At 42.4% G+C, this 24,700-nt stretch overlaps 2 protein-coding genes across 4 annotated transcripts in view; one reads left to right on the forward strand and one right to left on the reverse strand.

The window, feature by feature from the left end:
- Positions 1-557: 557 nt before the first annotated feature.
- On the reverse strand, positions 558-15,514 carry LOC110522240 (neuromedin-B receptor). 3 transcript variants are annotated; one of them, XM_090232789.1, is made up of 3 exons: positions 15,404-15,514; positions 7,255-7,600; positions 558-2,969 (listed from the first exon to the last, which is right to left on the reverse strand). In XM_090232789.1, exons 1-3 carry the CDS (start codon positions 15,484-15,486, stop codon positions 2,586-2,588), a joined length of 813 nt encoding a protein of 270 aa, XP_090088915.1. In that variant the 5' UTR covers positions 15,487-15,514; the 3' UTR covers positions 558-2,585. The 3 variants fall into 3 exon arrangements, with proteins under 3 accessions (XP_090088915.1, XP_021456140.1, XP_090088916.1); XM_021600465.3 differs by lacking the exon at positions 15,404-15,514 and adding an exon at positions 12,542-13,461; XM_090232790.1 differs by lacking the exon at positions 15,404-15,514 and adding an exon at positions 12,972-13,066.
- Positions 4,549-24,700, forward strand: part of LOC110522241 (gap junction epsilon-1 protein) — a 26,522-nt gene continuing 6,370 nt past the window's right edge. Inside the window, exon 1 of the mRNA XM_090232791.1 lies at positions 4,549-4,628. The gene's annotated coding sequence lies outside the window, so the exon portion shown is untranslated. The remainder of the gene's footprint in view (positions 4,629-24,700) is intronic.

Raw genomic sequence — 24,700 nt, forward strand, 5'->3', positions numbered from 1 at the left:
AGACTGGGACGGAGATTTGTCTTCCAACAAGACAATGATCCAAAACATAAAGCAAAATCTACAATGGAATGGTTCAAAAATAAACATATCCAGGTGTTAGAATGGCCAAGTCAAAGTCCAGACCTGAATCCAATCGAGAATCTGTGGAAAGAACTGAAAATTGCTGTTCACAAATGCTCTCCATCCAACCTCACTGAGCTCGAGCTGTTTTGCAAGGAGGAATGGGAAAAAATTCAGTCTCTCGATGTGCAAAACTGATAGACATACCCCAAGCGACTTACAGCTGTAATCGCAGCAAAAGGTGGCGCTACAAAGTATTAACTTAAGGGGGCTGAATAATTTTGCACGCCCAATTTTTCAGTTTTTGATTTGTTAAAAAAGTTTGAAATATCCAATAAATGTCGTTCCACTTCATGATTGTGTCCCACTTGTTGTTGATTCTTCACAAAAAAATACAGTTTTATATCTTTGTTTGAAGCCTGAAATGTGGCAAAAGGTCGCAAAGTTCAAGGGGGCCGAATACTTTCGCAAGGCACTGTATCTGTACACACACACTGTATATATTATTTCTTTATTTTTTTACAGCAATCATATTGCAGCATTTGCAGTTCAATATACTGGGACATGTTTTACTCAACAAAACATCAAACATTTGTGTCACATTGAGCATCTGAAGATAAACATTCAAACAGCACAGGAAATGGCTTTATCAAAGTGATCTAATAAACAAATTCATTTATCCTCTTACTGTCCAGCAATAGTGGTGAACAGGTTTCCATTAACAGTTAGGAACCTGGATCACTGGTTTGAGCCCAGGATGGGTTAGTTGGACAGTAGAGGAAGCTAAGCAGCACACTGATCACCAACTACTTCTCCGATAGAGTTCAGTATGTCAAATCGGAGGGCCTGTTGTCCGGACCTCTGGCAGTCTCTATGGGGGTGCCACAGGGTTCAATTCTCAGGCCGACTCTTCTCTGTATACATCAATGATGTCGCTCTCGCTGCTGGTGATTATTTGATCCACCTCTACGCAGACGACACCATCCTGTATACCTCTGGCCCTTCGTTGGACACTGTTAACTAACCTCCAGACGAGCTTCAATGCCATACAACTCTCCTTCCGTGGCCTCCAACTGCTCTTAAATGCAAGTGAAACTAAATGCCTGCTCTTCAACCGATCGCTGCCCGCACCTGCCCGCCCGTCCAGCATCACTACTCTGGACGGTTCTGACTTAAAATATGCGGACAACTACAAATACCTAGGTGTCTGGTTAGACTGTAAACTCTCCTTCCAGACTCACATTAAACATCTCCAATCAAAAATGAAATCTAGAATCGGCCAAACATACCCTCGTAAAACTGACCATCCTACCGATCCTCGACTTCGGAGATGTCATTTACAAAATAGCCCCAACACTCTACTCAACAAATCGGATGTAATCTATCACAGTGCCATTCGTTTTGTCACCAAAGCCCCATATACTACCCACCATTGCGACCTGTAAGCTCTCGTTGGCTGGCCCTCGCTTCATACTCGTTGCCAAACCCACTGGCTCCAGGTCATCTACAAGTCTCTGCTAGGTAAAACCCCGCCTTATCTCAGCTCACTGGTCACCATAGCAGCACCCACCCGTAGCACGCGCTCCAGAAGGTATATCTCACTGGTCACCCCCAAAGCCAATTCTTCCTTTGGCCGCCTTTCCTTCCAGTTCTCTGCTGCCAATGACTGGAACTAACTGCAAAAATCTCTGAAGTTGGAGACTCTTACCTCCCTCACTAGCTTTAAGCACCAGCTGTCAGAGCAGCTCACAGATCACTGCACCTGTACATAGCTCATCTGTAAATAGCCCATTCAATCTACCTCATCCCCATACTGTATTTATTTATCTTGCTCCTTTGCACCCCAGAACCTCAACTTGCACATTCATCCTCTGCACATCCTACCATTCCAGTGTTTAATTGCTATATTGTAATTACTTTTCCACCATGGCCTATTTATTGCCTTACCTCTCTTATCCTACCTCATTTGCACATGCTGTATATAGATTATCCTACTGTATTATTGATTGTATGTTTGTTTATTCCATGTCTAACTCCATGTTGTTGTATGTGTCGAACTGCTTTGCTTTGTCTTGGCCAGGTCGCAGTTGCAAATGAGAACTTGTTCTCAACTAGCCTACCTGGTTAAATAAAGATGAAATAAATAAATAAAAACACAGGGACATAGATTTCCTGTCGTGGGAGCAACTACCTGCTCTTTGGGTTTGCTTCGCAGACAGTATATATCTATGCAAACTGTGTAAAGTGAAACATGTAGATTGACACAACAAAACATGAAAAATGGAACATTGTGGATACCGGAATCTCTCAAGACAGATTTGTTGACAAGTTCATGGGTGATCATCTCATCAGCAGTGATATGTGGCATTGTGGGGAATGTATAGACAAGATAGCTTCAAAAAAGCATTTTCTGTTTAGCACACATGCATGACCTTTTCATAATAGTTCTCCTTGTAAAAGCTTTCCACCTAACTTTTTTTGGTGCCACTCCCACCACTTACATGTCATCAGGTGACATCCTAAACCTACAGAGTGACCTCCTGCCTGTTGCCATGTCCGTTGATGACAGTAGGGGTGGTCTTCTTGATGGAGGTCATTCTTATGGCTGAGGTATGCTGCAGGTAGCTAGTGTTGCGTTCGTGGTGGGGCTTCCTCTTGCAGTGCAGTGAGCTGTTGAAGTGCCTTCGGAAACTCTCGCTCAGCAGGTAGAGGGCAAACGGGTTGACACAGGAGCTGGAGAAACTTAGCACCCGGGCCAGCAGGGTGATGATGAGGTGCGACAGAGAGGAGTCAATCTGACGGTAGTTGAAGGAGCGGTACATGTACAAGACATGGTTGGGGAACCAGCAAAGAGCGAAGAGGCCCACAAAAACCAGAACAATTTTGGCCAGCCGTTTTCTCGTCTCCATCTTGGAAAAAGAAAGAAAATAAATATGTAGTGTTTGAAAATGCATGATGATATTCAACATAAAACCTTGTCAATCTTCCAGAAGGATTACAGAGTACAAAATACAGAAGGCCTCCTTCCAGAAGGAATACAGAAGGCCTACAAAATACAATTTGTCCAAATCACTCTTCTGTATTTTGCACAGGCTACAAGTAGCATGGCTATTGTCCTTTAGTTTCAATACAGTCTCTACCAGAGACACCAAACAAGTATGAACAAACACAAAAGCAAGAGCCACCAGTACTCGACTTAGATTGCCCTTCAGTCAGCTCTCTAAGGCCTTCCCACACCGTACATAGGATTTAGTATTTTACAATTATTACATGAAACAAATTGTGAGGTTAGATTACTTGTTAGATATTACTGCATGGTCGGAACTAGAAGCACAAGCATTTAGCTACACTTGCATTAACATCTGCTAACCATGTGTATGTGACAAATCAAATTTGATTTTGAATGTTACCAAATTAAAATCTTGATTGTACACGTGCTTCAGTTTTGTATTCATATTCTGCGATTTGTTTGAGGCTACATCAGCCGACATACTGTAGGCTACCTACACTGCAGAGGTGTAGGCCTATTTGTTCTCTGCATGTGCCAGCACCAGCAGCGCAAGTGCCCATTATTATGTGCAGATACATCAAAAGAGACGGAAGGCGCAGAATGTGGACTCGCAAATGGTTGGGCAGATATGGAAGGTATGGACTTTCTACAGAGGGAATTGGAAGTAATATACCATGTTTTATTAAAGTTATAGCCTATAGTTAGCATGCTAGATACTTGCTATTCAATATATTTGTTGTTTGTGTCATGGTAGGACACAGAGGTAGGTAAATACTGAAAAGGCAGCTGCGTTCTCTCCACAGCTCCAGCAATCTGACTTTCATCACCTCCGTCTGCACCGTGCGTGTTTGTTGTTCCTTCTCTCTTTGCGATCATTGTTTTGGTATCACATGCTGAGTGCTCATTGGCTATTGGCAGTAGTCCTTACCCAATTGTGTCGTAGCACTGCTCATATTGCAAGATGCACAATAAAAATATTTCAGGGCATCCGACAGTGGTCTGGTGAACGGGACAGGCATCATCAGGGATTCTAGCCCAAATTCATGGAATTTTACTCCGATCGTAAACATTTTCGGGGATGGCAAAAACGTGGCGAATTCGTGTAGTGTATCCCGGCATAAGGGAGTGTCAAAGTTATCTTCACTGTGAGAACCTTTCATCGTAAGCGGAAATGTGAAACTAAAAGGTCCAGTCCAATCAATACTTCATTCCACAGTAGAGTGGCTGGCAAATAGTACTGATGGCAGGACTATTGCTTCTGAGTACTGCTAAGATTGTTTGAAAATAGTTTCAAGTCTACCTATTTGAACCTATCAGTGAGGTGAGCAGGAGATGGCGCTCTGAAAATCAACCCTGTGTAAGTTTAATAGCATGGGTAATGTCATGATTTAGCTCGCCATTCATTGGCAGCCACCAAGTCAAGTGATCCTGGCACTCTACCCAAGATCCTTTTAGGTTTTTCAACAGAAGAATACGGCATGATCATTTTACTTTATTTTGTTCATGACAGTATCTTGTATTGAAGTCGACTTCAAATGATTCAGAAGAGTATTAAAAGGTAAGTCAATAGCAAGCTGTTATATCTGGTAAGATAGTAAAGCTAACCATTGATAGGGATATCAAATTGAGTCATTTTGTTTGATTTGGCACAGTATCAACAATCTTTCATAGGTAAACTGAACATTTTCTGCATTGTTATTAACACATCACAGTTAGTTATTCATTGTTGTATTTGCTGATCTCTGCAAGAAGTGTGGGGTATTAATTATAAATGAGATGGTTATGTTACATGAAGTAAAGATTTAAAAAGCAGAGGAGTAAACTAAGATTTCATAAGCTCTACATTTTTGTCAAAATTGATGAGAAAGTGGTGAACATTTCAATTGTTTTTAAAGGGATACTTAGGGATTTTGGCAATGAAGCCCTTTATCTGCTTCCCCAGAGTCAGATAAACTGAGCTACCATTTTTATGTCTCTGGGTGCAGTTTGAAAGAAGTTGCTAACTAGCGTTAGCGCAATTGCTAACAAGCGTTAGCACAATGACTGGCCATCTGCTTCATTTTTCTGACCATAGACATCCAGTCATTGTGCTAACGCTAGTTAGCATTGTCTCACAAAACTACCTCTAACTTACTGTACACAGAGACATACTGTAGAAATGGTATCCACAAGTTCATCTGACTCTGGGAAGTAGATAAAGGGCTTCATTGAAATAGAATGTAGGTGATGCGGTTACTAAAACAGCTGTAGCATTGGATCAGTAGAAACTATTTTAATAACAGAGAAATAGACGGAGATGTCATGCCCTCTCAGACTGAATGTTAGTTATCATAACAGCATAACACAGCCCCTGGCAAAGGGAGATGGTTGGACTGTATCTTTTCATTCATACATATCACATCTGAAATCATATTCACTAGCAGTGTCTGCCTGGGCAGCATTATTGTTCATATTAAATTGTAGATTTATGTTTAAAAAAAAAATTAAAATACCATTGGAGGGACCCATCTCTATTCCAGAGTAAATCAAAAGAAAAAAAAGATTAGATGATATCTAGAAGCCCTATTTCTAATGCCTTTACTGAAAATGTACTGGACAGCAGTTAAGACCACTGTTCCTATAACTATTCATAAAGTCACACTAATGTATTCAATGAGCGATGGATGCCTGAGACACCGAGGTATCGCTCCCTCTTATAATTTGGGATCAAATATGCTCTGAAAGCAAACATGTTGACATGAGTACCCTGATATCGGGGAATTTGTGCCATTCTGAAAAAATTGTTAGAGTTAGATGTGATAGTGATTCAAGAAATATTTAGTAATGTCTTAAACACTTACCAGAATCATGTTTAGTCTGCATATTCTCTCTCTCGTCTTCACACTCTCTCTCTCTCTCTAGCCTGTCTCATCAGGTTTCTGCAGCTTGTCATATAATTAATGTTAAATAAATTTCTGCTTTTCAATAGGGACTGATGCTATCAGAGTTTTCTTCTTAATGAAACTTGCGCCTCTTGCAGCCCAATCCCCATAGGGCATGTCTAATAGAACACAACCACAATGCACCACGTCAATAGTCTGTGCTGTCCTTCTAATCCAAAGGTACACCCAGATTATTAACTCATTTGATTTCAAATACAAAAAAACAAAAACAAATCTAGAGACAATAACATTGATTAGTTGGGATTACTGTGAGGCAGAGACAGTGGAAGCTTAAGTGCAATGATTCGGTCATCCTCCAGGCTTCTGTATTTTTATGTGTCGCACCCAGTGAATCTAGTATAAATCTGTATCTACTCTAAAAGATAGCCGAGACCCAGCCCTCTTGTTGTCTAACATTATAAATGAGTGGACAGTTAGGGCTCCCTCAACTGGAGGACCTACTGACTGTAAATAAGACAACACATGGAGGCCTTCCAGCACCACTCATCACTAGTTGTTTACTATGTATTGCTCATTGTTGATGACAACCTCACATTGGTCAGTGTCAACAAGCTCCTGAGGCTACTTGAATATATTATGACTTGGGTTCAGGTCTAGGTCTGAGTCAGGATGTCAGTGATTGGAAGCTGGGTTTGGGTTTTGGGTGGGCCCTGATCTGAATTCAAGCCCATTTGTTCGATGATTCATTCGACGTTCTTAACGGCAAAGAAGCATCTGATTTACTATGCTTTGGTCAATGGACCCTCAATTAAATGTAGTCGACCAGATCATTGCTTACATTTATAATTTACCTCACCCTTCCCCTGACCTATCATTTTTTTTACCCCTGTAGACAGTAAAGATCAAGCATCCATGCAACAATCAGTGATACATCTTGACAATGTCCTGTACTTGCCCTTTACAAACTTTTTATACTTACTTGGTGTATTAGGCTACATATGGAAATATCTGCATTAAAACCTAGAGCCTCCTTCCATTTAAACCTGCAACAACGGTTCCGGAGTTATGTTAAAAATGAGAAAACGTGTGAGTGAGAAAACGTGTGATGCAGTTCAGTTTCTTTGACTTCAAACGTGCACTCTAACTCAACATGCACTCTAGCAGCCGACGACATCCAGTAAATTACCTGATGTTCTTAAAATGCCGTCCAGCATTCCAAATAACCACAACTGCAACAGCCAAACCTAATTTGTGACATGTTTGAGATACAGGCAGCAACATGTTGCAGCTGTTGTTACCTACCTGTCTCTTCGTGTGCTCACTGATCTCTCCAGGCATGTCGTGAGCACTCTTGACTAGAGTCCTGGCGATGTGGAAGTAGTATACAGAGATGATCCCCAGGGGAATCAGGAAGTACACCAGGAATATGAGGATGGAGTGGATCTTGGGATGCATGTCGTTGGAAAGGGGATAGGGCACGCAGGCGGTGAAGGTCACATTCTTGTCCTGGATGTGTACTACCTGGGAGAAGATGGCCTCGGGCACCGCCAGCAGGACGGAGATCACCCAGATGGACACAGCTTTCAGACATGTCCAGAACACGGCACTGGATGTCTGGATGTCCATAGGATTCACAATGGCTTTGTACCTGGAAACACAACAAAACCATAGAAAAATATTAGTGCTCCTTCATCTTGATCCTTTGAAATTACATTAAAAGCAGTATTTTTCATGCAATTAAATGTCCAGCTGTCCTTACTGCTCTAATTTCCTTGTGTAAATTGAAATATCATTTACATTTATATTTTAATAATTTAGCAGACGCTCATATCCAAAGCGACTTGGTATTGTGATTATAGTTAATCAATCTAATTAACTTTCTTCCTCTTTGCAAAATTAAGAGGCTTTGACAAAGACATGGCATCTCTGAGTCCATTGGCACAGAATAGTAGCTTCATAGATTGTTGGTGATATTGTAAACATGTAGGAGACCTATGAAGTGCATTATGATTGCACTAGCTAATTAATTACTGTCCTGTCTACAACAAACCCACATTAATTACAATAATTGACACTGAATGAAATTCTAATTATTCAACTGAAACAGCAATGTGTTCCTGCACTGCTCCCAAAGTGAATCTAAATGTTGAAACCAAAATGTTTACAAGCTGATCAATACAACTCATTTGAAGGTTAGACTTTGGACTTATCTCCTGTGTAAATCAACACTCAGTACTATGTGCACAGAATAATCCATTCCTGCTAAGTCATATAACGGGAAGAAATATATTAAATGAGGGTGCAACAGAGGAAGTGTGCTCCACAGGGCATGAAGGCTTTTTTTATGCTTCAATGATGGAAGATTTTTCACCTTCTGACAGTTTTCTAAATTATATTTCTGCTGATTAAATGTCTGGTTTGGAGGAGAATCTCCATTGGAAGCCCTTGACTGTGCTGTTACACCAGCCTCAGCTGCCCTCTGCCCCTGTAGAAATCCGCCATAGTCAAAGACTATGCTGCCTCAGGCAAGAACAGACAAGCGCAGAAAAACTGACAGTCTTTGATATCGCACCAGAGAAAATGCTTATGCATTTATTGTAGTAAACCGCTGTAATCCCACTTCTTTGTGTTTTTATGCTTGAGAGCAAGCACCCAAAGGAGTGCTAACAAGATTACATTATTTTAAGCCATCACATAGAGTAAGCATATAAATGGTGTATTTTCATTGCTCACATTAGATGCTCAAATGGACTAGGCAGACCATAAAGAGTACAGCTTTAGACTGTAATCTCACCATATGGCTGTCCTAATAGCTCCTAGTGACAGGGATGGCCAACAGTCATGGTCATTTCTGGTGAAGAGTGACACAGCCAAACATTTCCTCCAACTGATATCGCTCTGGATTACAGTCAGTGACATAGAAAGGCTAATTACATAGCCCTGCACCATCTTCCGACCCCTATCATGGCCTGCACAATGGGGTATTATTTTTTTATCAGAAAATCACGGACTTTAATTTGATAATAATAATTTTTTTAAATGTACTAAATCAATATTTGGCAGCCCAGGAATTTATGACATCAGTGAACTTTTAGCTGAGGAAGGAGCTCTTAATACCAGAAGACAAGCTATTTGTGGGGGTATAGAATGGTCACTTGAGAAGGTCAATGTCTCCAAGCACCAGTGGTCTTGTTGAGGGTATGTGGAGGAGAAGAAAGGAAAGTGGGGGCTGGGTCAAATTAAGGTCCCAAACAAAGATGCGGGCATGATTGCCCTTTCAACCATCCACACGCAGACAATAAATGATCCTCTGCGCAGATACTTCTGACTGTGACGCCTCCTGAATGTCTCATGTATCAATCTATTCCAATCTCCGCATTCATGCTGCTCCTTCCAGGGACGATAAATGGGCATTTAACCATGTGTCTCACCTGAATAAAACAATATAACACAAATTGGGCTTATTGAAGTTAGTACAACCAGCAGGTGTACACGATTTGATCCCTTTAAAATAATTCTGGGGATACACTTGGTCTGTCAATCAAAAAATGAACAGATTTGTCAGTGACAATTGCCCAGCATTCAATTATGATAACACTTGGGGATATAGTTTAGGGATCAGACACTTGTCATTAAAAATAATCAGTCATAACAATTGATTAATCATTAATAATTACATACAGTGCCTTCGGAAACTATTCAGACCCCTTGACTTTTTCCACATTTTCTTACGTTACAGCCTTCTAAAATATATTTTTCCTCATCAGTCTACACACAATACCCCATAATGACAAAGCAAAAACAGGTTTAGAAATGTTTGTTAATTTATTAAATAAAAAACGGAAACATCTAATTTGCATAAGTATTCAGATCCTTTACTCAGTACTTTGTTGAAGTAGCTTTGGCAGTGATTACAGCATTTAGTCTTCTTGGGTATGATGCTACAAGCTTGGCACACCTGTATTTGGGGTTTTTCTCCCATTCTTCTCTGCAGATCCTCTCAAGCTCTTTCAGGTTGGATGGGGAGCGTTGCTACACAGCTATTTTCAGGTCGCTCCAGAGATGTTCGATTGGTTTCAAGTCCAGGCTCTAGCTGGGCACCTCAAGGACATTGAGACTTGTCCCGAAGCCACTCCTGCATTGTCTTGGCTGTGTTCTTAGAGTCATTGTCCTGTTGGAAGCTACCTTCGACCCAGTCTGAGGTCCTGAGCAGACTAGAGCAGGTTTTCTTCAAGGATCTCACTGTACTTTGCTCCTTTCATCTTTCCCTCGATCCTGACTAGTCTCCCAGTCCCTGCCGCTGAAAAACATCCCCACAGCATGATGCTGCCACCACCATGCTTCACCATAGGGATGGTGCCAGGTTTCTTCCAGATGTGACGCTTGGTATTCAGGCCAAAGAGTTCAATCTTGGTTTCATCAGACCAGAGAATATTGTTTCTCATGGTCAGAGTATTTAGGTGCCTTTTGGCAAACTGCAAGTGAGCTACAATGTGCCTTTTACTGAGGAGTGGCTTCCGTCTGGCCACTCTACCATAAAGGCCTGATTGGTGGAGTGCTGCAGAGATGGTTGTCTTTCTGGAAGGTTTCCCATCTCCGCAGAGGAACTCTAGAGCTCTGTCAGAGTGACCATCGGGTTCTTGGTCACCTCCCTGACCAAGGCCCTTCTCCCCCGATTGCTCAGTTTGGCCAAGCGGCCAGCTCCAGGAAGAGTCTTGGTGGTTCCAAACTTCTTCCATTTAAGAATGATGGGGGCAACTGTGTTTTTGGGGACCTTAAATGCTGCAGAAATGTGCTTCGACACAATCCTGTCTCTGAGCTCTACTGACAATTCCTTCGACCTCATGGCTTGATTTTTTTCTGACATGCACTATCAACTGTGGGACCTTATTTATATAGACTGGTGTATGCCTTTCCAAATCATGTTCAATCAATTGAATTGTTGTAGAAACATATCAAGGATGATTAATGTAAACAGGATGCACCTGAGCTTAATTTCTAGTCTAATAGCAAAAGGTCAGAATACATATGTAAATAAGGTATTTATTTGTATACATTTGCAAATATATCTAAACTGTTTTCGATTTGTCATTATGGGGTACTGTGTGTAGATTGCTGAGGGAAAAAATATTTGATCCATTTTAGAATAAGGCTGTAATGTAACAAAATGTGGGAAAAGGGGTCTGAATTGGAGGTCGACCGATTAATCGGAATGGCCGATTAATTAGGGCAGATTTCAAGTTTTTATAACAATCGGAAATCTGTATTTTTGGGCGCCGTTTTTTTACACCTTTATTTAATCTTTAACTAGGCAAGTCAGTTAAGAACACATTCTTATTTTCAATGACGGCCTAGGAATGGTGGGTTAACTGCCTCGTTCAGGGTCAGAAAGACAGATGTTCTCCTTGTCAGCTCGGGGGATTCAATCTTGCAACCTTACAGTTAACTAGTCCAATGCAGACCTGCCTCTCTCTCGTTGCACTCCACAAGGAGACTGCCTGTTACGCAAATGCAGTAAGCCAAGGTAAGTTGCTAGCTAGTATTAAACTTATCTCATAAAAACAATAAAAACAATCAATCATAATCACTAGTTAACTACACATGGTTGATGATATTACTAGTACTACTATTATCTAGTGTGTCCTGTGTTGCATATATGACTGAGCATACAAGTATCTAAGCATCTGACTGAGTGGTGGTAGGCACTAGCAGTTTATGACTTCAAACCTATCAACTCCCGAGATGAAGCTGGTGTGACCGAAGTGAAATGGCTGGCTAGTTAGCGCGCGCTAATAGAGTTTCAAACTTCACTCGCTCTGAGCCTTGGGGTGGTTGTTTCCCTTGCTCTGCATGGGTAACGCTTTGATGTAGTGGCTGTTGTCATTGTGTTGCTGGTTCGAGCCCAGGGAGGAGCGAGGAGAGGGACGGAAGCTATACTGTTACACTGGCAATACTAAAGTGCCTATAAGAACACTCAATAGTCAAAGGTTAATGAAATACATATGGTATAGAGGGAAATAGTCCTATAATAACTACAACCTAAAACTTCTTACCTGGGAATATTGAAGACTCATGTTAAAAGGAACCACCAGCTTTCATATGTTTTTCATGTTCTGAGCAAGGAACTGAAAACGTTAGCTTTCTTACATAGCACATATTGCACTTTTACGTTCTTCTCCAACACTTTGTTTTTGCATTATTTAAACCAAATTGAACATGTTTCATTATCTACTTGAGGCTAAATTGATTTTATTGATGTATTATATTAAGTTAAAATAAGTGTTAATTCAGTATTGTTGTAATTGTCTTCATTACAAATACATATTTTTTTATATTTTTAAATCAGCCGATTAAATCGGTATCGGATTTTTTGCAAAAGCCTCCAATAATCGTATCAGTATCGGAGTTGAAAAATCATAATCTGTCGACCTCTAGTCTGAATACATTCCCGAAGGCACTGTATATGTTCATTGTTCTATCACGTTAGCATGCAATTGCCGTAAACATTTACAATGACGTAAATTAGGTACAGTATACATAACAATATTGGCATTAAGGATATTTCACATTATCCTACTCTTCATCTCACCTGTCCGCGCTTAGTGCAGTGAGAGTGAACACCGAGACTCCGACTGAAGTGAGTTGAATGACCGGAATTAGTTTGCAAGCCACAACACCGAAGATCCACTCCTCAAAGAAGTATCTGAACGCATCCACTGGAACACAAGTGACCAAAAGCAAAAGATCCCCAGCTGCCAAACTCGAAATAAATATGTTGGGGACGCTCCTCATTGCACTGTTGGTGATAAAAATCTTAACCAAGGTAATGTTCCCCAACAATCCAATCGTTATGATCAGAATATACACAGTCGGTATGACACATCTTATAATAAAATCAATAGTTTCTCTGTCAGCAGGTATCCAATCGTCAGTAAAGTTGTAAAATACAGAATGTCCAGTAAAAGATACGTTCTCTAAAATATTATCCATTGCTTCTCAGGGATTTGTTCAATATTCACCTTGATAAAATGGCATTGAAGATGACCGTTTTCCAAAGCAAGTCTGAGGCGCGGTAGCTGGCCCTTCAAGAAAGTGCTGAAATGTCAGTGTTGCGCGACTCAAGCCACAATGACTGAAGCCTCAAAAGGAGGCACTTTTTCAACACGCATAGCGTAGCCTACAGCAACGATGACGGAAAAAGAAGTCACACCAGTTTTGCATTGTCAATGCTACTCACATACCGTTTCATAGTGGAACGTTTATCGAATATAAACGGAATAAACTATAGGCTATGCTAGGCTACTGTATTGGCACCAAATACAATTGTCACATTTAGGATGAGAAAGCTGTGCTTGGAAAGATGTGTGAATTAGGATGAGTTTTTTGGGGGGTCTAAGGAAAATCCAATAAATCATTTTTCGAAACTGAACCCACTCATTGTCCTGTGCAGGTGTTTCATTATCAGCCCGCCGCATCTGTAAGAGCTGTATGGTGTCCTTCTTTGGGGAAAGTGAAGGGTTATAGAAATGCCATAAATACGGAAAGCAGTGAGGGTGGTAAAGTTAGGGGGAGAGACTCACATAGGTAATTCGAGGGGTGAGTGAAGTAGCCTAAATCAGAACATAAACGAACGTTTCGCTTGCTTATTCCCCATACGGGAGTTAAAAGAAAGCCATTGAAGGTATGGCTTCTTAATGTTAATACATCTGGACATGACTGATGTTAGGAACAATATAAATAATCTTATAAATTAGTTAAGAGAGTTGGTCACATCTATCAAAGCGCAACTGAAAACGTAATACACATCTTATTGGGTATAAAAACGGCCTATGTGGCATCGATATTAGTCAAACATTTATTCTAGTGTCAAAATTGTCTACAAAGTGTAAATAGGATCATTTGGTCGTAAAGTCAGTCTCGTCCAAAACAGAGTTTTATCGTGACTTAGGCCTACTTTAGGGTTGGGTTTTGATTTCGACAAATGCTCACAGTGGCTACAGCTGCGGTGATTGCGGTCCTATCCAATCCTACCACAGAACACACAGAAGGCCTTTTCACGCGGCGTTGTTCTTAGCCCCGCGCTATCTTAGCCTCAAGTTAAGACTGGCCCTGGCCGAGCTTATCCTGTGTTCACACAGGCATTTGTTGACCCTGGGCTAAGCTTTAGCCCTGGGCTAAGAATGCACACTTTGTATTCCAAAGCCCTGCTAATGGACAAACACATGCAGCCAACATTCTCTCTGACACAAGACCAATTTAAAACAATAACACATTTTTTAACACATTATTTCCTCTTGCTTCTAGGTTAGCATTTTATTTCCAACAGTGATGGTTTGTAAAACCTTCGTGTCTGCCTGTCTGACCTCGGAAACAAAGTTTAACTTTTGAAATGCCATCTCGCCCCTATACAGAGAATGCTGTGCATGGACGAAACATCAACTTTTCTGATCCAAGCGATATCATGAAACAATATTATTATAATGGAAAGCTATATCCAATTAAATGTCAATAGAAAAACTATGAAAACAGATAAATTGAGCGTTTGCTGCCCTTCCAGCTGTAGAGTTTGTGGCTTCAGTTGGCTAACTAAAGGTGCGTTCGTAAATTCACTCTGGCTATCTACCCCCTGATGATAGAGCACTCTCTGTGCCAGAGCGCAGAATAATTTATGGATTTATGAACGCTCAACACCGGTTGAATATGGCTGGTGTCAGTAAACGTCGGCAAAGAAGCATAATTATACTGTTGCTAGCAGCAGTTAGTCACCAATTCTATGGATAGCATGAAAACAGCCTAACCACCTCTGCTAGAGCTAGTAAAATGGTCAGAGTGAGGTGTTCTCTCATTGTGTCTGGAAGTAGCTAGAAAGCTAGACAAAGTTAGCCAGTTAGCTTGGGTGCTTGACTGCCATTGTGAGGTCAGAACGCTTGGATCAACCTCCTTGGCCAGAGTGTCCAGTGTGCGCTCCTAGAGTGAAACGCTGTCCATGAGTAAATTCAGAATCTGACAAGCTCTGAAATTACCAACGCCCAGAGCGCACTCTGGCACTCCAGAGTGAATTTACGAACACACTCTTAGTGAGAACGTTAGCAAGCCTTCATAGCAACCGTTATTTTTTCCATAGCAACCAATGTTTTGTATTTTTTTTGTCATAGGTTTTGTTCTCAAATGTAAGTGTAGCGGGTTTTATATGTACCACAGGAAAACCAAGAATTGAAGAGCGACACCACGGCTATCTTTTTGGCTTTTATGTTGATCTGCAATAGTATTGTGAAAAGACAGGACCAGAACACATCAGTCTCCAATGCACCATATGACAAGTTGTTCTTTCTCTCTGTTTTCTCAGACTCACACAAATCACATTCATACATAAAGCCATAATGTATAAAATAATAACCAGTCCTTAATACAACGAATGTATAATCTTAATTATTAGACAATAGAACCATACCTGCAATAGTATTGCGAAAAGACAGGACAGGAACACATCAGTCTCCAATGCACCATCTGACAAGTTGTTCTATACAGGAGCATGAAGAAAGGTAAAATACATATCCTGTCTCACATCCCCAATACATTGCTAGGTGCTTTCAGTGTTGATAGTACCAAAATACCAACAACTCATGTACAAAAACAAGTTACAACGTGAAATCACCTCTATCCCGTTCAGACCATAGAGGGCCAAGTTGTTTGACTAACTCTGCTAGGGCTTGCAATTGGGTTCGGTTTTCATTAGAGGGCCAAAACTACATCTCCCATAATGCAATGCCAGCACCAGTCGGCAGCTCAGCTAACCGTCTGCATCACAAAAAGAAATGCTAGCTAGCAACAGCAGCACTTTTAGCACTCTGTAAACTATATTAATGACAACAATAAAACTCTGAAAGTTACATGTTTCAATAGTCTCACACTCCCTTATAACAATATATACAGCATTAACCTTGGTGTGGTTTATGTATTTCACTTTATGGACTTCTACAAAGGAGTAATCTGCAACACATACCTTTCTCTGTGTTTTCTCGGACTGAGAACGGGAGCTACGGGTAGTAGCAGGGTGTTAGAAGGTGACGCAAGCACCCAGATTAAATAAAATACATTTAATGAAACACAACCCGAAGATGTTAACATCATTCAGCTACTGTAGCTGCCTACCTAACATCAACAGGCAGCAACAGTAGCACAACAATTAAAAATAGACACCAAAAGTAAAGTTCCTGGCGATCATAGCGATCTGACTCCCCCTTTCTGTCTGAACTTGGAATATTCCTGTTCACAGGCTTGGGCCACTGACCTTCAACCTGGTTGTTCTGTTCGGCGTCGTGTACTATTCTAATAATTTGAAGTTTGATGGAATAACTTTTTTAACTCTGCTACACACACCCCCTCTTAATTTCAGCAAAGCTTAAGACATAAGGTAAGAATTCTTCCTCCACAGGGGTAACCTTGACCAAGAGTCGTCCAGAAGGACAGCAAAGAGACTTTGCCAGGTAGAAATATGCCCATATACATACAACCTATGACCCCCTAATAAAGTATTTCTCATTTCCTTAATCTATCCTCTGGCCTCTGTTTCAATGGGGTATTGTCACTTCAACAAAAGTTGATAGGGCTTGAATCAGGACAGCTAGATGCTCTCTTTTGTCCGGGTCAGCAATCACTTGACTCATTGACTCTAAAAGTCTTCTGACAGGCTTCACAACTCTTCCAGTTCGAGTTCTCAAGGTGCCTTCACTGGGTCTCAGGACTGTACCAGTGAACTCAGACCTGGCTGTTTCTGCGCTCTACCTCTCTCTGGTTACTCATTATCTTCTTAGTAGATCTTACACGGACACATGTATTTTGTCCCCCTACACCATACACGATCAAGACACGCAGGTTAAAATATCAAAACAAACCAATGAACCAATTACATTAATTTGGGGACAGGTCGAAAAGCATTAAACATGTATGGCAATTTAGCTAGTTAGCTTGCACTTGCTAGCTAATTTGTCCTATTTAGCTAGCTTGCTGTTGCTAGCTAATATGTCCTGGGATATAAACATTGAGTTGTTATTTTACCTGAACTGCACAAGGTCCTCTACTCTGACAAATTAATCCACACATAAAACGGCCAACTGAATCGTTTCTAGTCATCTCTCCTTCTTCCAGGCTTTTTCATCGTTGAACTTATATGGTGATCGCATCTAAACTTTCATAGTATTACCACGACTACCGGCAAAACAGTTTGTCTTTCAATCACCCACGTGGGTATAATCAATGAGGAGATGGCACGTGGGTGGGTACCTGCTTCTATAAACCAATGAGGAGATGGGAGAGGCAGGACTTTCAGCGCAATCTGCGTCAGAAATAGGAATGACTTCTATTTTAGCCCTTGGTAACGCAGACGCTCGTTGGTGCGCGCGAGCAGTGTGGGTGCAATAATTGAAACACATGGATTTCTAAATGTATTTTGTGACGCTCGCGCACGCAACATGTCCGGTCTGGTCAGCATGTTATGCATCCAGAGCCGCTGACTGATGAACTTCTACTGCTGACGCCATCTAGACTGCTCACTGACGTTGCTTTTCTACTTATGTCATCTTCAGAAGGATCAAATCCAATTTAATTATATAGCCCTTCTTACATCAGCTGATATCTCAAAGTGCTGTACAGAAAACCAGCCTAAAACCCCAAACAGCAAGCAATGCAGGTGTAGAAGCACGGTGGCTAGGAATAACTCCCTAGAAAGGCCAAAACATAGGAAGAAACCTAGAGGGGAACTATGCTATGAGGGGTGGCCAGTCCTCTTTTGGCTGTGCCGGGTGGAGATTATAACAGAACATGGACAAGATGTTCAAATGTTCATAAATGACCAGCGTGGTCAAATAATATTAATCACAGTACTTGTTGAGGGTGCAACAAGTCAGCACCTCAGGAGTAAATGTCAGTTGGCTTTTCATAGCTGATCATTAAGAGTATCTCTACCGCTCCTGCTGTCTCTAGAGAGTTGAAGGAGCTTCCTGTGCTTGAGTTAGCTGCTTGTCCGGAGATCAGGTCCATCACTGGGCTTTGAGGATCAGCCTCTCTCATGTTTACTCCATCTTCCAGTCCCAAAGATTTTTGAGCTTCAGCTTCCGTGGGCCCCTCAGGGTTCTGGCCCTCGAGAATCCAGTCAGCAGTCCTTCGATCCTCTGGATCCTCATCCACATCGAATACCGGACTTTCGTCACCGCTGTCTGTGTTTATGTCCTCTTCTGAAGCAGTAGAGGCTACTGTGGACATCTCGTCTGTCTGTCCCACCGGCAGGAAGTTCACTGGCAGTATGAAGTGTCGATGAACTACCTTACTCTTCTTGGTAGTAGGATCTTCAACTCTAGATGTGCACAGACGGGTCTTTCCAAGTGATCACATAGACCGTTGAAGTCAGCAAGTTTACCTTTCCCTCTTCCCTTTGAGTTTGCCAAGAGAACTCAGTCTCCAATATCCAGGGCAGTGCCTTTCACGCTTTTGTTATACTGCCTTGCTTGCATTTTCTGAGCTTCAGTGGTGTTGGCCTGAGCGATCCTGACAGCCTCTCGCAGGTCCTTTTGGAACGAGTCAACATACTCATCATGAGTCAACACGTCTTTGGTATTCAAGGTACTTCCAAACATGATGTCCACTGGCAGCCGTGGAATTCATCCGAACATCAGGAAGAACGGTGCGAACCCTGACGTTTCGTGTGTGGTACAGTTGTACGAGAAGGTGAGTGTCTGTAGCATCTGGGGCCATCTTTCTTTTGCTCTCGCTGGCAACAATCGGACCATGTTACTGAGTGTGCGGTTGAATCTTTCCGTCAGACCGCTGCCCATAGGATGATATGGAGTGGTATGGATCTTTTTGAATCCAGACACTTGTAGCAATTCTGCGATTTAAGTGTTCTCAATGTTTGCTCCTTTGTCAGAGTGTATCCGCTGGGGAAACCCATAGACACAGAAGAAGTGGTTCCATAACTGCTGGGCAACCACCTTTGCTGTCTGGTTCGGGTAAGGAAACGCATGTGCCAGCTTCGTAAAAATGGTCTGTGATGATGAGTACATCAACGCTCTCTCCATCCCTTCCTTCTGCTGACCAGAAGTCTATGCACACCAGTTCTAATGCTGTGCTAGTCTGTATAGATTCCAAAGGTGCCCTAGCCTCTGGCTCCATTGTCTGTCCAACCGTCCAACCACACAGCGCTTACAGTAGGAGACATACTTCTTCACTTCCCCTTCCATTCCAGTCCAGAAGAACCTTTGACGTACCAAATGGAGTGTTCTAGTCTGGCCTTGGTGGCCGGCTTCGTCATGGGTTCCCCTCAGAACAATGGTTTTAAGGGAGTCTGACACCACCAGCTGGTACCTCTTCTTGACAACTCTGTCCTTAGGTCTTCGGTGGAGTATCTCGTCCTTGATTTCGAGTTGATCCCAATGCTTCAGCATTCTCAACACTATCTCTCCGCGAAGGTCTCCTCCTCCTCTCAACAAAGTATGCCACTCGGGCCAGCACCTGATCTGCCTTCTGTTTTCTCCGTATCACATCAGAAGAAAGGACTGGAAGAGTAGCCGCTCCCCCTTCATGCTGAAGGATGCTGGCAGAATACTGGGTTAATTGGAAGTTGCACACTCGCATCCCACTCCAGACAGGATTCCAAAACTGCTTTCACTCCTTCAGAAGAGACTTGAGCCAGGATCTCACCACCTTGGATATTGACTGACAGTTTGAATGCGTCCTGGATGGACTCTGAAGTCACATACTCTGGGAACTCACTCGCCTTCCTAGCTCCAACGAACGGCTGTCGACTAAGCAGGTCTGCTGGGACATTCTGGGGCCTGGGGATGTACTTCAAGTCAAAGTCGAAGGGGGCCAGTTTAGAGACCCACCGTTGCTCAGGTGTCTAGCTTTGGTTTCGTCATTATATATGTCAGGGGGTTGTTATCTGTTAGGACTGTGAATCTATTCCCTTTCAGTTAATGGGTGAACTTATCACACACAGCCCACATAAGAGCAATGAACGCTAATCTATGTGCTGGGTAATGGGACTGGGACCTCGACAGAGTCTTGCTTGCAAAGGCTACTGGTCTGGTTCTACTCTCACCCTCAAATGTCTGGCTAAGTACTGCACCTAAGCCATCCATTGATGCATCTGTTGATAGGAGAAACGGTCTGCTAAAGTCTGGGTGAGCCAGCACAGCTGTTTGGGAGACTGCAACCTTTAGCTTCTCCTGCGCCTCCTCACATTCAGTAGTCCAGTCTTCAGGTTTCAGACGTTTTAGGGCCCCGCCATGAGGTTTTCCTTTTTCTCCTTTCCGCTTACTTTTCTGTCCTGCAATCAGATGAAACAGTGGTTTGGCTAAACCTGAGAAACTCACAATGAAGTGGGAATAATAGTTTGCCATACCAAGAAATGACTTGACCTTGGTGGGTGAAGGTGTTTTCCCATAATTTTCCATCAGGTCAGCTGCAGTGATGTCATTGATTGCAGACATGATTGCTGTGATTATATGGCCTAAAAACTTGACAGATTTTCTGAGGTAACATTTTTTTTTGCACTAGCTTCAGGTTGTGTTCCTTAAGGTGGGAGAACACCATTTCAAGACGGTCCAGGGCTTTTTGCTCACTCTTCCCGAAAACCAGGAGATCATCCAAGTAGCACAGGAGGGACAAGTAGTTCTGGTCACCGAAGATCGAGGTCATCATTCTGGCGAATGTTGCTGGGCTGTTACATAAACCCTGAGCCATTCTGTTATACTCAAATAAACCTGTGGGTGTTGTGCATGCTGTGTACTTGTGGTCATCTTCATGTATGGTAAAGTTGTAGAATCCCAAAGTCAAATCCATAATACTGAAGAAGCAGTTCCCTCCCAAAGCAGGGAGAGCATCGGCTTGATGGGGCAATGGGTATGCATCTTTCTCTGTCCTCTGGTTCAACCGTCTGAAATCAGTGCAAATTCTCAACTCTCCCGACAGCTTCCAAACCAGGACAAGGGGAGGCCCACTCACTATTGGACTTTCGGATGATGCCCCGCTCCTCCATTTCCTCCAACGTCTGCCTCAGTTTCTGGTAGTTGGATGAAGAGACCCTCCTGTACGGCAGCCTGAAAGGCTTTTCATCTTTGAGTCGGATAAGGTGGATGACGTTCTTCGCTTCTCCACAGTCAAGTCGTTCCCTGGAGAAGATGCCTTCATACTGAGCAATAAGGTCCACTAGTTTTCCTTTCCACATGTCAGACACTTCACAGGACTCTGTCAACTTCTTTTAAGCCCAACTCTTCCAACTTTTGTAGATACTCCTTCTTTGCCCTTTTTCCACTAACTGAACATTTTCCCCAGCTTGGGTGACATTCTAAAGAGCAGACTAGACCTTACTGGGCTGGCATAGAGCTCAAGGTCTTCTAGGGCCAGGCATGGGTGCACATCAGCCAACTTGGTGTTATGGCGGAGAACAATAGGGTGGTCCAACATGTTGATCACTTTCATGGGGACCCACTTGTCACCTCTCAAAGGACATACAGTGTGTCCTACTAGGACATTTCTTGGTGCAGATCGTGCTGTAGTGGCCTCTGTGACTACAGTACTACCAACTGATAGCGGCACCTTTTCTTTCAGTTTTCCCCAGACCAAATGTTCATGTTGAGGCATGAGAGTCACACTCTGCTTGAGCATTACAGTTCCCACTTTGTCTGGTATTTTGTCACCGTGCCAGCGGTTCACGTTGGCTAGCATGCTGAGTAAAAGTCCATTTGGCAGGTTTGGAGAGGCTGTCCCAATACCACTTTGTTTTCTTAACCTGTTGCATTATGTGTTTTATGGCGTTCGATCCAACTGTCATGTCGTCTGTCTGTCCAGGTCCAACTAAAACAGAAAGATCAATGTTCAAGTCACATTCATACTTATCCTGTGCCTGGTTGCCCCCACAGCCTACAATAACTTCTTGAGTTGGCTTTCTAGACTCTGGTTTTATCACATTACATCTCAGAAGTGTGTCTTCAGCTGACTCACTCAACTTGCAGGTCATAGACCCACTATCTAAGAGCTTAAAGTTCTACAATTTCTTGCACCATTACTGGAACATAGAAAAGACTGTCAATACTCTCTATTTTCAGATAAATCGCCTCAGTTTTCATTGTGTTTCCAGTCCTTATATCTGTGGTGTTCTGTGGGGGTGTAACATGTTCGCCCACACGTGCATGTTAGTTTAAAGCGGGCCCAGGAGGAGCCTCGGCAGTTGCCTCTCCAACTTGTTTTCTTGCTGGACATTCAAAGCCTCTGTGGCCTGTCCTGTGACACTTGAAGTGTAAACCCTCCTTAAAGCAGTGTGACTGAGTTGAATGGTCTGAGGCCTTACAAATTCTACAGGGACCAGCAGCTGTATTAGTTTGTGGCGTTCTGGCCGAAGGTCTCCTTTGATTCTGTTCCTGGGTTGACAGGAGCTTTTCCAGGAGAGAAACCACTTTGTTCAATGGAACCTGATCACTGTTAGTGGGTGTGGCTGAATTATTATGACCGACTGCTTGTTGTTGAGTCATACACCAAGCGTCGGGGGTCATCACAACTTCTACCTTGGCACTACTTTGCACCCTGTGTCTGGCTGACTGTTTGCCTCTGTGATTTGCTGTCAATCATTGCCTGCAAAACTCCAACGGTCCAATTTTCAATAGGCATGCACCTAAGCGGCATATAGTGCTGGATCAGGGCAGTGCTTAACAAACATCATGGTCAGCTCATGACCTGGATCATCCACTCATTTTCCCTGTCTTTGCAAGCACTCATTGGCAAGGTCAATTGCTTTGTTCAGTCTAACCCAATAATCCAAGCAGCTCTCTGTCTGTCTTGGTAAAGTTTCATATATTTCATATATATAATTCCATGTATCCCAATGGAATTGTGGATGAGATTGCTTCTCCAAAGTGTTGCTTGGTATATGGCTTCAGGGTCTCTGAGGGTTTCCACGGAGCCCAATTCTGACTGTCTTTAGCCCGCCCCATCAGTCTGTCTTGTATCTCTTGCCCCTGTTCTGATATACTGCATCCCTTCTTTTTCAAGTAAGCTTGCATAAGTTCTTGCCATTCAGTCACTATGCACTGGTCTGTGCTATCGCCCCGGAAGTGGGGTGGTACTCTGACGTCTGACTTCTGAATTAGGTTGACCTTTGACCAATCAGGTATTTCTACTATTGGTTGGGGAGGGGGAGTGCTTGGACCAGCCCCTGCTAGACTAGCGGCAACTTAATTTCCTATTTCACTGCTCAGTTGTTTGACTAACTCTGCTAGGGCTTGCAATTGGGTTCGGTTTTCATTAGAGGGCCAAAACTACATCTCCCATAATGCAATGCCAGCACCAGTCGGCAGCTCAGCTAACCGTCTGCATCACAGAAAGGCATGCTAGCTAGCAACAGCAGCACTTTTAGCCCTCTGTAAACTATATTAATAACAACAATAAAACTCTGAAAGTTACATGTTTCAATAGTCTCACACTCCCTTATAACAATATATACAGCATTAACCTTGGGATGTTGTATTTATTTCACGTTATGGACTTCTACAAAGGAGTAATCTGCCACACATACCTTTCTTTCTGTGTTTTCTCGGACTGAGAATGGGAGCTACGGGTAGTAGCAGGGTGTTAGTAGGTGACGCAAGCACCCAGATTAAATAAAATACATTTAATGAAACACAACCCGAAGATGTTAACATCATTCAGCTACTGTAGCTGCCTACCTAACATCAACAGGCAGCACCAGTAGCGCAACAATTAAAAATAGACACCAAAAGTAAAGTTCCTGGCGATCATAGCGATCTGACTCCCCCCTTCCGTCTGAACTTGGAATATTCCTGTTCGGGGCTTGGGCCACTGACCCTCAACTGGGTTGTTCTGTCCTGCGTTGTGTAATATTCTAATAATTTGAAGTTTGATGGAATAACCTTTTTAACTCTCCTACATAGGGATGAAATAGTGTAGACCCCTTTCCAGTACCCGACACACTGACATCATGCACAGATGCGCGCAAATCTTGGCTGCAGTAAGAAAGCCATCACCATCTGCACCCATTCAATATAGCCTAGAGTTACGTTTTTATTACTTGGGGTTCTCATATTCTTACAATTATGTTTGATTATTGCTTGAACAGTCGCTAAGATTATATTTGGTATTAATCTTTGCAAAATAACTTAATGCAGTAGTTGTTAGCTAGAATGCTAAGATTCATTGACAGGCTGTAGCAAAATAGACATTTTACTGGTTGAGGTCGAAGTGTTTTAAAAAATATATATATAATGCAGTTGATTTGCGATTTTGACACATTAAGCAGGACGTTCATATGAGCCTTAAAATCCAAACATAATCCAAAACTAGTATGAAATGCACTCATACGAAACAAGTAAATATAAGCTTTTTTTTGCTGGCATTCTATAAGAACTATGTTGTGCCACCAACACCGACAATGTTTGCAAACACAAAAAGGCGTCTATACATTTACTTATAAAATAAGTGAGTGTAGCTTTTGATTCTGTATTGTTTTTTTTACTTAGTTTCACACTGGCTTTTGGCACTGCGTTTCTGGGGCTTGCCTGAAGTCTGTGCTAACCCTGCTCCAGAGCAGGGCCAGCTAGCTATGAGCTAAGGTTGGTGCTAGCCCAAGAATGCACAAGTGTTAACAGACGCTTAGCCCCAGGCTAAAATCTCCTTAGCCCTAGGCTAAGGACGTGCAGTGTGAACTCGAAACAGTCAGACAGACCTGCCCAGCACCATA

The sequence above is a fragment of the Oncorhynchus mykiss genome, chromosome 4 (genome assembly GCF_057628025.1).
Source record: "Oncorhynchus mykiss isolate SJ-2025 chromosome 4, ASM5762802v1, whole genome shotgun sequence".
Classification (NCBI taxonomy): Eukaryota; Metazoa; Chordata; class Actinopteri; order Salmoniformes; family Salmonidae; genus Oncorhynchus; species Oncorhynchus mykiss.